Source organism: Rhipicephalus microplus, chromosome 2 (genome assembly GCF_043290135.1).
Source record: "Rhipicephalus microplus isolate Deutch F79 chromosome 2, USDA_Rmic, whole genome shotgun sequence".
NCBI lineage: Eukaryota > Metazoa > Arthropoda > Arachnida > Ixodida > Ixodidae > Rhipicephalus > Rhipicephalus microplus.
Window position 1 is genome coordinate 253,563,631 of NC_134701.1, and position 13,872 is coordinate 253,577,502.

The window sequence follows — 13,872 nt, forward strand, 5'->3', positions numbered from 1 at the left end:
TTAGGTTTCATGATTTTTAATAGCATTCCCATATAAAACAAAATAGTCAAAGCAATGCACGACATCGAAAAATGCATAATAAAAAATGTTTCTCTAAAATCGTAAGCTATATCAAAAACTTATTCACAGATCTACAGCTGTCGTGTCATGTAAAGATATACAAACCCAAGAAAACGCACATTAAAAAATAGCGTTTAAAGTTCACACATGTATCTCAAAAGTGGCAAGTGAGAATTGGAAGCAGTACATCTACCAAAAAACTTTGTGACCCTACATTGTCAATACAAAATGTACAACTCCTTAACAATAAAAAATGGTGGTTTCTGAGATAGCTCATTAGCGTAATGATAGAAGCATTATAACTATCACTGCAGATCATCAAGAATTCGGGACACTACTAACAATAACATGCCAATCTTGTGACATCAATTGACGGTGGTCTTCGAACAGTAACCTAATGTTGCGTTGGATTGAGGGAACCAGATATTGCACTAAAGTGTGAAATAGACAAGTATTCGTTTTAAGATTAATATGGGCTGTATTTCTAAATGCGTTGATATTTATTCACTGTAGTAGATTCCAAGAAGTTAATGTCGTGGCCATTGTCATTCATTCAGTTAGGACGTGGTGTCAAAGAAATGCCCTATGCAAATTGCTACGCTATCTTCACTTAAACAGGGGGAGCAGCATGTGCTCATTTACAGCTACATTGTTGCTACCTGCAAACAAATTTCACACCTAGCGGCAACAGTCGCGTAGTAACAAACCACTCTCGCCAGATGAGTTGGCAACGACAGGCATTTTGGTGTTATTACAACTGCTACGAGAAGATTCACAGTAGAAAAAAAGATCATCCCAAAAGTCCCCATGCGATCCACTTCGTGCTTGTTTAAGAAAAGCTGTAAGCACCGATGACGATGAAGCGCCATCTGCTGTTAAATTCAGTGCAGTCCAGATTTCAGCAAGACGCTTCCAGTCCCAAGCGCCTGCAGGGCTGTTCCTGAAAAAAGGAAACATCTGCATTCATAACAAGAAGTCTTCAGCATCATTAACTATGAAGGCTAAATAAGTTCCCCATTATGGTGAACTGTTAAGGGGACTTCATCCCCAATGCCATGAGACACAGCATTGCACACAATGCCCGCTTACTTGGCGCCGCTATCATACATGACTGTGGCATAAAGGCAGGCGAGTCATTGTTGTTCCACTACAAAATTTGCCACATTCTCGAACAAAATAATGATGAAATTATCACCATGTCAGTGACCGAGTTGGGAACAGTTACTGCTTATCAGTTCCTGCTTTTCAATGTTTGCCCCGGCTTGTTTGGCATGCATAAAAATAAATCGTTAACAATAATAGTGTGTCTCACAAAAGGTTTTGTGTTTCAGAGCAAACACAGAAAAAAAGATCAAGGAAACCACCCTCTGTAGAGTTTTGTCCCTGGGATTTTCACAAATATAAAAGTTCAAAGGTTCACTAGCATATCAATTCGAAACCTGAAGAATTCAGGTATGTTCACGGGGCGTTTTCGAGAAACGAAGATGAGCACAAAGTGCCCAGGTTTCTGGACGCACCTCGTTAGAATCCATTCATCTGCTCCTGCGACGAAACACGGCTCCATGCTTTCAGCGTGTACCTGTAGCCTCTGTAATAGGCACTGCATCAGACTGGGACTTCTGCAGGCTGCCTTACACAGCAGTCTGCTCTCTTGCCTCCATACAGCTGCAGACACGGGGTCGTCGTCAATTGTAAGCCTCCGAGCAGTCCAGAGGCCAGCACTACACGTCAGTGCACGGTACCTGATATCCTCGCAGCTGACAAGTTTCAGTAATGCCTCCTAAAGAAGAAAATGAGAATACTTCTCACAAGTAGGGCAATGACTACCTTGAAAGTGACAATAACAGAATAAACTCGGCAATCATTGCCTCATTCCTCAGGCAGTGGAAAACTGCAAACTCCACTGCTCTGTTCGTAGTGCATAAATAAAATTGAACCTAGGGCTGTGATGAATGACTAGCAAACTAATGAGCATACTTATTCTGAATGACTTATTCTGGACACACTAGATTTACATGCTGCCATCTAACACATTCATAGAAAACTCAATGTATGTCTCTACTGTCGTGAGAGACGACACCGTAAAATGCTGAGCAAGAAGAGCCCCCTCCTTTTACCAGGTGTTCCGAAATAAGCCCCAATGACCAATCCGGGACCGAACAAGTGCCTTTCTCTCAAATCTGGTCGGATTATCCCTAACCGCCGGGAGGGCGCTTGTTCGGCATTTTACGGTAAACTTCTTCTTAGGCAACATAAGGAAAATTGTTAGCAACTGTGCCTGCATAATGATGTCATTGCCCCGTTTCACGCATTTTTTAGCACTCTTATTTACATGTCATGTGAAAAAAAAAATATAACAAAATTGGGAGTCCTTCCCATCGAGGAAATAAGGGAAAACGAAGCAAAATGGCAAGTGCATACTTGACCTACTATTCATCTATCGCATTGTGCAATGCTCAATCCTCACTTTTTCCTTCCCACATGCTGGGAATTACGACATTCCTTTGGTCATATGTGGCACAACAAAATGCATCAGTGAAAGGCAACAAGGAAATGCAGAAACATGAACTGACAAGTGCCTTTGATAAAAAGATTTGATTTCCATATAAGACGCAGCTGATCGCTTGCAAGCGCACGATCAAGGGAGCATCAGTTACTGGAAAACGATGCATAGAAATATGTATGCAATCGACGCTCCTTCAATGGCTGGTTTGTGTGTACCCGCAATTTGGTACACATCACCAGTACCTGGTTCTTCATGAATTGTGCCACCGCCACTGAAAACGTAACTTCGAGAAGCTTTGCTTAATAGTACAATAAAAGCTGCCTACTAATTCGAACTCCACTTAATTCAAACAATTTTATAGTCCCCTTCAGTTTCAATTAATGATATTCTACTGTATTATTAATCCAGCAGTATGTGCACTAAATCAAAAAAAGTCACGCTTTAATTTATTTGAGCACAGGGCAACACCGCGAATTTGCGTGACGTAAAAAGGATGTAAATCCCTGACTTGTGAAAAGTATTGCAAAACAAGTTGGCAAACAAAATTTAACTTGCACTCTTTTTTTTTTCTTTTCCGCTATTCTTTAAAGCAGCCAAGCAATCGGAATGAATCACAAAACAACAAGTTCGAAAGGTTGAGTGCAGTCATGCCAATATAATGAGGCTACTCACAGGTGAATTTCTCAACAATAGGTCTAATTGTTTATCCAGTGCATTTCTGTAAAAGCAAGTAGAAGTTTAAGTTGCAAACAGACTCCTTAACATCAGACCTCACAAGCGAGTGTTGTTTACACTTTTACATATTCATGAAACATATTTCAATCATTCCCACTGAACAGCATTTCTATGCTTTTCATATCGAAATTTCATGCACTCGGACATTTAGACATGTTGAAAACATTGTAAACACCAGAAATAAGCAAAAACCTGCCTGTCAACAGCAGGCATGTTATACCATGCTGCATTCTCAAATAGAGAGTTCTCAGTTTGATAGCAACGCATGATGATTTGTGTGTACAAATCTGTACATCTGTGTGTACTTCTTGTGCATACGTAGCATTTTGTTCTCGGCTCATTCAGGCTTATTTCTGAGGTTTTACCACTAAATATCACTAAAGCACATTTCAATCATAAAATATGTTGGAGAGAAGACATTTAAACTTATACAGCTACAGCCAGATATTATCACATTCAGTTTGTCTTCCCTTACGTGAGAGAAAAAAGCTGGTCGCCAAGAGATACTGTATACAACACATGCTTAATAAGATCAGATAGAGGAAACTGGGCAGGGCAATTGCCTGCAAATTTCGCAAGATTTGTGCTCAGTAGCAAGCATTGAGTCGTGCTGGCACAACAAAATAACGAATCGGTTTCAATCAAACAGTGGAAGAACACAGCACATGCTTACCACCTACCCAGAAAGTCGGAACAGCTTTTCCATGAGCATTTGGGACTCTCTCTGAAATTCGGGTTGTTTGACCTCCTTTTCTATGCTTAAATCCTTCAGTATTGAGTTGATCACAAATATCTCGCACATAACCTGAAGTGCAATCAAAGTTATGCTGAGTGAATAAGTGACAACTTCATTCTTTTACTGAGCTACAGCACGCTTCACTAGCCTTGTTAGGGAAGCTGTACATGACAGGCAAATGTAGAATGAAGCATACAACTTGTCTGATTTACAAAAGGAAACAGCAACAAAAGATACCACATGAAAGTCGCTGCACATTATACAAGCTACTATATCTGAGTAATGCATGCTTAACCAAAAATGATCTTCCCAGCAGTAGCTGAACTGTGGCATGTCGAAAGCTAAGAGCAAAGCAACAATTACGGTTGCTTATATTAAAAGATTGCGCACAACTTTTTACGTCAATCTTCATCTGTGACAACAGCAACTCTGAAAGTAGGAAAACAGATTCTACCTGCCCTACCACATTAATACGGAACACTAATAGCTGCATGTCAGCATGCGTGCAGTTCATGGTGAGCACTTTCGTACATATACGTTATGGGAAAACAGCCATGTCTCATTGTCTGGTGTAAACGGTTACATCGTGTGAATGAATACCGCAGCCCAAGTCATGCTGTTGGTGCAAGGTGCAATACTACCAGTTATTGTGGGGCAATCCAGATATTACAAATTCTTTAGTACATATATGTTTCCACACATGTGCTTTCTCATTTTTGTTTTCTGGTCCAGCAGCAGCCCCATAGCAAATTTTCGTAGGGATACTTTTGTTCTAAATACTGTATTGCCAAATGAGTTAAGGTTTATTGACTAGCCGTCTCTGAAACACATCTTTGGTCATGCATTGTAGTGACCAACGGTCGGAACAGAAGGATTGTTTTTTTATTTGTCTTGTTAATGTACGAGGACGTGGGAGAGGCAACGCGTCTGAATGATTGACTTTTCTCTTGTCACAGCAGGCCAGGAAAATATGCGGTGCTGTCTTATTTTCTCTCTTAAATCTGGCCCGGCTGGTACAGACATGAAGCACATTACCTCCAACCATGGCTCGTGTGACAGCTCGGACTCCAGTATGATCTGAACAGTTCCCTTTCTCAACAAGGGGCACTGAAGAAGTTCCTGCGGTTCGTACAAAAAAAAAAAGGGTCGCTTTTACTTTCCTCCACTCTATCAAGTAGGCGCGCGCGGTCGAAGCTCACCGCCACTAGCAGTTGCGACGAAAGTTCGAGATCGTCGAAAGTCACCACTCTCCGATCGGGTGTCGCCCTACTCATGTCCTTCAGCATCATCGCCACGTAACTGGCGTAACCTTTCGTAATGGCTTCGTGGTGCACCTGTAGAAATGGCACGCAATACAATTCGCGTCGTTAAAAACTTGTACTGCGCATGCACTCGTTTGTTTTATCAATGACGTCCGTTGTTAAAACAGTACCTTCTCACAGTACTTGGCCCACTGGATGCTCCTCTCTAGCGAGATTCGAGTCCAAAGTGGCTCATCGTGAGCCTTGACGAGTACAACGTGAAAGAAATGGTGTATATTCCTGGCCACGGCTTCCATGGGGAACGCCGCTCAGCGCGTGTGTGTTGGTTGTTCCTTGGCGACCTGGCACAACCCACCGCAGGGGATCGGCTGCGAAAGTGTTTCTCTATTGTCCGTCGTCGTCTTCGCACTTTTTACATTAGTTCCTGGTGCCAAGCATTCACGAATAAGAGTCGTACTCACAACAACGCGCCAAATACAAGCAATGCAACATGCTACGCAAAGCACGCAAAGTTTTCGCGCTATTTATTGTCGATGATGTCCATGGCGAATATGAGACGAACGAAAGTGGACGTCAGCTTACAAAACTGTACAAGCGAGTCAAACCAGCCGGCAAATATAATCTAAATATCTCATTAGAAACTCTTTAAACCTAAAAACTTACATATTATGAAGTGATTAAACCAATTTTACACAGACTTTACCGCGGCTTTTAGTATCGTCTGCTAGCTGTTAGGAGCACGGTTGGGAGCACCAACGCAGCGCACTGCCGCACGAGGTAACAAAAACCGCTTATTTGCTATAAATTTGGGTGACATGTGAAGCAAAGACGCGTTATAACTTGTAACGGAGCATTGCACAAATGACACGAAGGGCACGTGACAACACTTAATGCATAAAGCCTTGATATGCATTCTCTAGCTGTGATGAACCAGAAGTGTCAGGTGCCAAGAGAGGTGCAATAGCTCGTGCCCCCTTTAGCGAAGCGTCAGAGTCGTAAGTTCACATATTTTACGCGTTCGAGTGAGCCAGCACCCCACACGGAGATATAGACTGGTGGGAATTCTCAAAGGTCTACTGAGTATAGGCTGTACTGTATAATCTAGTTGCTGCTTATTCGCGCTATACAAGTTCTGGTATAGAACACATCTTTTCGGCACGTGATACTGTAATTGTTGCTCTCTGAGCATCTAATTGCAGTTCTTGAGCGAGTTATTTAATTAGGCCATCTATATTAGTGGGCCTAATATAACTTTTCAAATTTATTTCAGGCTCACGTCATGGATGAGTATGAAAGAGAGTTTGGCGATCTCCTCTACTTGAGAAGCAAGCCTACGGTCTATGAAAGGTTTTACAATGATAACATAAAAAACATGGTAACGAAGTACAACTTTCTTCCGGCGGAGCTCATTGAATGCAGAATGCAAAGCCTTTGGAAGAAGCTTTTGGCAAAAAATCCTGCTTTAAGGTATGCAGTTTATCTAGTTCTCTGTTATCCTGTTATGTTTTTTTTTAGTTCCTGCGACAAGACACATTAAGCTAAAACAGAACGGATAATTGAATAATTTAGCTCTCTCTGTCTGTGATACATTGAATTAATTCTGACATTTAAAAATGCAGACTGATGTCCGAAAATAAGATACTGGCATGTGACATGTGCAATATGCAGCAGTTCATGTTTTTTTGTGTGTATGTGAACATTTTCCTAATTGAATGTACTCATTGATTCCATGCATAATGATACAGTTTTCTCAATATTTTTATACACACATGAGAATGCCATGTACGAGATCGCCAGGCTGAAAATACAGGCAAAGTTTTTAAAGTTATGCTCCATCGTCACATGGTCCCCAAAATGCCTTGACTACTGACAACAAGGATTTGCATATTAAGTGTTGTCACATTTTCTCAAAATGTCAGATCAAATCTATATTAGGCACAGCATAAAGGGACTTTTAATTTGGGCCCTGCTAAACCTTTTGTGCAAGCCCAAAGGCATACAAAAGTCAGTGCTTACAATGCCTTGCAATATTCGCGAAGAAATTTCACGACGAAAATGTTATGAGATCACAACAGGGGTCGTTTTTGGCGCTGTAGTTGTCCGCCAATGCCTCCACTGCTGTCGATGTCTGTAACCACTACCGCGAAACAGGAAAAAAACTAACTAAATGAAAAATGCCGAGGACAGAATCGGATTCGAACCAGGGCCATCTCTGTGCCAGCCCCGTATTCTATAAACTGAGCTGCACTGGCGCTTGAAGCTTCGTTGCAAACCGAGCCCAGGCAGGCTTCATGTTGGGTGACAAATTGCGTTAATATGTTTAATAAAGCGTTTTCGTACAGCAAAGGAACAAACAGGTGTCATGCAATATTGATTGTGTTATGAGTCGCTCGTTGAAGGCTCCAACCGCTTAGAAAAACCGCGGGCATAATTCTTCATTCGTCATCAGCCACAGCATCAACAATATGCACATAAATCCTTGCAAGTCTGTAGTGAGTACCACACTTCTCCGAAGAATGATGAATAATGGCATAGTGGAAACTTACACACTACACAGAAATTATGATGATTTATGGCATTGTGGGTACTGTGCAAGTGTGATTCTAGCAGTTACCCGAAGAGTGTAAAAAAGGCTCTATAAAGGCCGCTCTTCAAGATTTTGCTTTGCCTGTGCTGTGTTCCGCAGGCATGGTGTTTTTTTTTTTAAAGAACTTGATAACAAGTATAACGGTGTTTTCCATGAGAACAGTGAAGGAGCCCTTCCGTAGTGAAGGGCTCCGGAAATTTCAACGACCTGGGGTTCTTTAATGTGCACCCGAATCTGAGCACACGGGCATACAGCATTTTCACCTCCATCGAAAATGCAGCCACCGTAGCCGGGATTCGCTCCTGCGACCTACGGGTAAGCAGCCGAGGGCTGTAGCCACAAGGCTACCGCGGCCGCGCTTTTTCTTTTCCCGAGCACAGACGGTAATGCGGAGTAACCTGCTTGTCACCTTTTTCTTTTCTTCCCTCTCTCTTTCAATGGAGCAATAAAGAGTGGCATCTCACAATCATGTTTAACAGCAACAGAGCAAAGAGGACAATTAGCAACTGCCACTTTCGCACTTACAAAATGTTATAAAGAATGCACAAATGTTAGAGCTTTTCTTTGGAAGTAGCTCACGTCCATGAACAATCGGCATATGGCCTTCATTCATGGGCTGTTGTGCTTATGAGCGCGGCTCAAATTCTGCAGAAGAAGTGAACAATGTGTTATGCAATATTCCTAGCTCTCTTACATGCATGCTGAATGTTTGACTTGCGTGTTCACAATGGCATCGTTGAAGATTCTGTCAATAGCGAAGATTGTCTAAAGCCATTCGGAAACCTACATATGTGTCTTATGCATTCGTCCCCAAAAAATACCTGTAGTGCACTCGTTGTGTTTAATTATTGCCCTTACATAGAAATTTATCGTCCAGGAGCAGGCATGAAAGTAACATCAGAGACGCAAAGCTCCTCTGTGCAAAGAACAAGCAAGCAAAGACCAGGCAAAGGTGAATACAATACTTCCGCATACACAAAAGTGCATTCATAACAATAAAACTATTAATAATATTATTGTCATTGTGAGGAAGAACTTGAAAGCATGATGCTTTGTATATTTTCTAACAGAAGATCCAAGGGAAATGCCCAATCATGTTACAAGCCACGACGAAGATGTTCCCAGAGATCAGAATCCTTGACATACCATGATGAGGATGAAGACTGTGAAGGGGACCTCTTCCAAACCCCACTTCCTGGCTTTAAGACCAAGACGTATAACAGAAGGGCTGTGGAGAATCGTTACAGGCCACTAGATATACGGGTCACCAGACACTCAACAACTGTCCCAAAAGAGACTGAAAGACCAGCAACACCCCAACACAGTGATGATGAAAAAGAACGAGAAAAAGACCAAGACGATGATCCTTCATCAACAAGTGACAAGACAAGCGAAGCGAGCCAAAGTGATGCATCAGAAGAACACTCATCGGATGACAGTACAGGCATCTCTGATGAGGTATGCAATGGCGATGTTGTGTCCATATCTAACCATCTCACGATAAAACATGAACCCTCATTTCACACAACCAAGGACAAACAGAACAGCCTGGTCTGTAAGAATGAACTGACCACTGCAGCTGTTATAAAGTACAATGACTCAGATGTTGCTGCGAAAGCAACAGTGGCAGAATCAGGCCATGCAATGCTGCACCATGTCACAACTGATGCAATGAGAAATGTTAATCTACTGGAGCGAAAAGTAGATGGGACCAAGCAACTGGACACGGTCATCGAAGATAAAAAACGTGATACTAATTCGGTGGCACATGTGGACAAAGACACAAGAGACATCGGTGATGTTACCACGCACTTTGCTACGCAGACAACGGTAACAATTTCTGCAAGTGAGACTGACGAAGAAGATGAGGATAGCGCTGCACTTGAGACCAGTGGCAGCAGTGAGGAAGGTATTTTAAAACAGCCAAACAAATTGAGACAGTCCGACACCACAAGTTTGTCGGAAGATGATGCGCAAGACAAACCCACAACTGACGACTCTAAGGAAAGCTGCAGTAGCTTTACAAGTCACATTTACGAAGAAGCTGCTACTGCACGGTTGCAGATATGTGATAAGAGTGAAGCAAAGCCGCTACATGGAGAGGAGAGCAAACAAAAAGACAACAAAGACAATGGGATCAGACAGCTCAAGGAAAGTGACACTTCGGTGACGCAACCACATGAAGCAGTCACACCAGAAAAGCCAATTACATCTGGATCAGGAAATGACAGCGGTGAGGTGATCGGGTTCGGCGAGCTACAGAAATCAAGGAAATCATCAGAGGAACTCTGTGTAAGAAAGCCACAGAATGAAAGCACAAACTCAAGTTACGACAGATACAAAGTCGTTTCAAAGGCATCGCAGCCCAGAGAAACAGAAAATATACAGGCTGAGAAGTCGAATTGCACAAGTGCCACAAACAAGCAAGAACCTCAAGAAGCAGCCACGGGACACAAACTAAGCAGACGTGCTGAAGGCAGGCATGTCAAGACAAAGCTATCTCTCAGTTACCTAACTAAAAAGATGGCTGGAAACTATTCCGAACATTCATTAGAGGACAATTTTAATGATAAAAAATTAGAAAGCAAGCAAGAACCTGTTGCAGATGCCACTATGCCAGCAGCAAACAAAAATCATGCCAAAAATGAGAATGACATTCACAAGAATGAGGCAGGGGTCTCCTGTGCTGAAAAAGGGCACAAGATATGCAATAAGACCTTTGATGAAAAATGGTCCCATGAGGCTGGTGATAAAAATGGTAAACTGAACGACACGCAAAAACATACGTCAGTTTCTCTAAATGCTACAGTGTCAATGTTGTCAGACAAAAATGATGCTTCAGTCCTCACTGAACTTCATGAACAGCACAAGACCTGCAAGGAGCCATCCACTAACAAAACCTTTGCAGATGTCAGAAGGAAGAGTGACATAGAAGGGGACAACAGGCAGAAACCTGCTTCACTCTGGCAATATAAAACAACAAGCAAACTGGGCAAAAAGAGTACAAGTGACAAGAATTGTGTTCAGAAGAATGTCACGGTGGTCTCCACTGATGACATTGGACATAAGGCATGCAAAATGCCAGAGGCAGACAAATGCCATGTGGACACTGGCAACACTGACAAACCAAATGGGCAACGACCTGCTTTAGTTAATAAATGTATTAACGTTAAAAGCGAGAACGATGTTCACAGAAATACTGCAGTTGTTTCTCAACCTCATGAAATCAGCAAAAAGGCATTCACTGACAAATGTCCTAGAAATGTTGACAACAGGAGTAAAAAACTGATGATTGCACAAACTGCTTCAATTTTACAACATGCGACTATGCCAGACTCAAAAGCAACCAAAGACAAGACAAGAAATAATGTTCAGGAGAGTGCCAAAACAGCTTCTCAAGCTTACAAAGGCTGCAACATACATAAAGAGTTGCCACAGCAGCCTTTGGACATTGATAAGAAGGGCAGCAAAGTAACTGAAGCAGTGACCAGGAGCATTGATGAAAAAGATGACACACAAAGTGCATCCACAGTGTGTGAAAAGCAAAAAGAACAAAAGAAGACAAATGAAAACCCACAAGTGGGGCAAAGTGACGGCAAAAAGAAATCTGGACAAACCATGGCAAGCAAAAGGTGCATCGAAAGCAGGGGCAATACTTGGATTCACATTGCACCCGACCTTACAGCAGGTGAAAAGAAGAACGAAACAGCAGGAAAGGATGAAATAGGCAATGATATGATGCAGGGACCAGTGAGGGACATTGTTTGCATGCAAACATACACACGAAAGAATGCAAAGAGCAGTGAAACACCAGGCCAAACAGCCATTGCATACCCCGCACGACGTATCAGTAAGGATGCCATTGCCGATCCAGCAGAGCTTGAAAAGTTGAAAAGTACTAGCAAAGAACTACAAGAGGACACAACAAGCAGCGACACTAATAACAAGTTGGTACTGAGCAAGAAGTTTACTGAAGGTAGCAAGGCAGCTACAAACTACGCTACAACTACTTCTGCGGAAAGTCAAGGACAAAGGAAAGTACGGGGAAAGACTGTGACAAGTTGTCCAACGCCCATGGCAAAAGTCTCAGCAGCCAAGGCCACACGAAAGGCAGTAGCTACAAAATGCTACGATAACACTGAGGCCATTTCTGACAAAGAAAATGGCAAGCCTCTGTGCAGCCCTCCTAGGGCAGATGCCACACGTACAGATTTTGGAGACAATGTGCTGGCTAAAGATAGTTTCAAAACTCCAAAGTCTGTAAAATCAGTGGAACTTATATGCCCACAAACGCCACGAAAGCGTAGAAGTCTCAGGCAAAGGAATCTAAAAAGACATGTCCTTGGAAACAGTGAAGATCTGGTAGATGAGCAACAAAGTGATCCAGAAACTCCACTAGGCATTAGAACCAAGTGCATGAAAGAACGTGCAAAGAAGGCCACTGGGACTGAGAAAAGACATCAGAACCAGAGAGAAAAGATGTACAGTAAACAAAAGCAACAACTTCAAGAAAAGGATGAAGCATGGATGGAAATCGAGACTGAGAACAAAGAAGAAATTGAGATTGATCCAAGAAATATGGAATGGCAGGAACTCACTCAGAGTTCTAAGCCCAACTCTAAACAACCTACGACATCTACTTTTCTTGGTGACAACATTGCGTGGAACAAATGTCAACGTGTAGCAAAAATTGTCAGTCAAGACAAAGGTAGCAGTGTAAATATACTGCAACTGTCAGGGTCTATGAAAGGAAACACGTTGAATGGTAAGCTACGGCAAAGTGACCTTAACTTGACTGATATGTCTCAGACAAGAAGCTCCGACGACCTTCGTGGATTGACACAGTGCCGCATTCAACATTCAGGAACACACAAAGAGAAAGCAGTGCAGGATTTGTTCCTGACCACAGATATGAGAGAGGACAGTGGAAGTGAAATGGAATTGGACGAGAATGAATATTCAAGTTGCTTGTCACAAATGTCGAGTCGCATGCAAGCCTGCGGTCTTTACTCGCAAAACGAAGCCAGAGCAGCTGCCACTCGAATCAATGCTACAGGAGGTGTTCTTGGAAAAAAACCAAAAGCTGGCTCAGTCCAGAAAGATCGAGGACAAACAGCAAAGAGATCGTATCTGGTGCTAAGTGAAAATGAACAAGTAGGGAAACATGAGATGCCAAAGGAAGCAAACAATGAAAGAAACGAAGTACACAATTTGAACGCAGAATTTGAAGATGACGATGACGACTATGCATCTTCCTTTTTATTTGGTCCTGATGATGATGCAGCCACATCTGGTGGATCACTCGGCTTTTTAAAAATAAATCTCACTCCAACTCCACTCAACTTCCTGAAAACCTCCGGTGGCAGAAATAATTCAGAGTCTGAAGAAGAACTGTTCCCGTGGCTCGCAGACAATCCTGAGCCCGAAACAAACAAGAGAAAATCAAGGCCATCATCTCGGGATGACCCTCGTAAAAATGCCACAAACAGACCAGATGCTAAGCGGGTGCGTTTTCAGCAGGAAGATTCTGGGACGCCTGCCAAGAGGGTGACAAATGTCGGTACAACTAGCCCATACACTACCAAGGTGTATGGGATATGACAGAACACTTTTCCCATCCATTCCTACGCACAAAAACACGTAAGGTCTTTCTAGCCTATTGCAATGGCATGCTTACCAAGCTATGCAAGCCTGCCTGTTTTATCGTTCCATCTTTGTTGGAAAAATGAACAAAAACTTGCATGAACTCTTTCATCTTTCCCACTGGCATCTCATCAGACTACGCACGTGAGTTTGCATGCCGACATTTTGACCGCGATATGTGTGGGAGCAAGCACAGTCTTTCTGGATCCTCACATTGGCATGCCCTTTTTGGTTGTAAATACAGCGATGAAACATTTCTGGGCATATTCCAAAAATATCAGTGAGCAGAGTTGTTTCTCACAATGAGACAATACTTGAGAGCTGCTTAACACTTATAGTGACA

General features: G+C 42.5%; 2 protein-coding genes across 4 annotated transcripts in view; one reads left to right on the top strand and one right to left on the bottom strand.

The window, feature by feature from the left end:
• Nucleotides 1–13,872, bottom strand: part of LOC119170102 (uncharacterized) — a 22,546-nt gene continuing 8,674 nt past the window's right edge. Inside the window, exons 1-8 of one of the 3 annotated variants that reach the window (XR_012887488.1) lie at nucleotides 5,470–5,874; nucleotides 5,237–5,371; nucleotides 5,073–5,156; nucleotides 3,982–4,106; nucleotides 3,239–3,284; nucleotides 1,803–1,840; nucleotides 1,578–1,725; nucleotides 742–1,000 (exon numbers count right to left, since the gene is read on the bottom strand). Coding sequence is in view for 2 of the 3 variants with exons in the window: in XM_037421140.2 (XP_037277037.2) it covers nucleotides 739–1,000; nucleotides 1,578–1,840; nucleotides 3,239–3,284; nucleotides 3,982–4,106; nucleotides 5,073–5,156; nucleotides 5,237–5,371; nucleotides 5,470–5,595 (1,041 nt within the window). In the remaining variant the exon portion in view is untranslated. Of the gene's footprint in view, nucleotides 1,001–1,577; nucleotides 1,841–3,238; nucleotides 3,285–3,981; nucleotides 4,107–5,072; nucleotides 5,157–5,236; nucleotides 5,372–5,469; nucleotides 5,875–13,872 lie in introns of those variants that run through there. The other 2 variants (XM_037421140.2, XM_075879928.1) reach the window with 2 other exon arrangements.
• The window catches only part of LOC119170101 (uncharacterized), a 5,948-nt gene continuing 1,006 nt past the window's right edge, over nucleotides 8,931–13,872 (top strand). Inside the window, exon 1 of the mRNA XM_075885912.1 lies at nucleotides 8,931–13,526. Within this exon, the coding sequence (XP_075742027.1) occupies nucleotides 8,931–13,487 (4,557 nt within the window). The 3' untranslated portion in view covers nucleotides 13,488–13,526. The remainder of the gene's footprint in view (nucleotides 13,527–13,872) is intronic.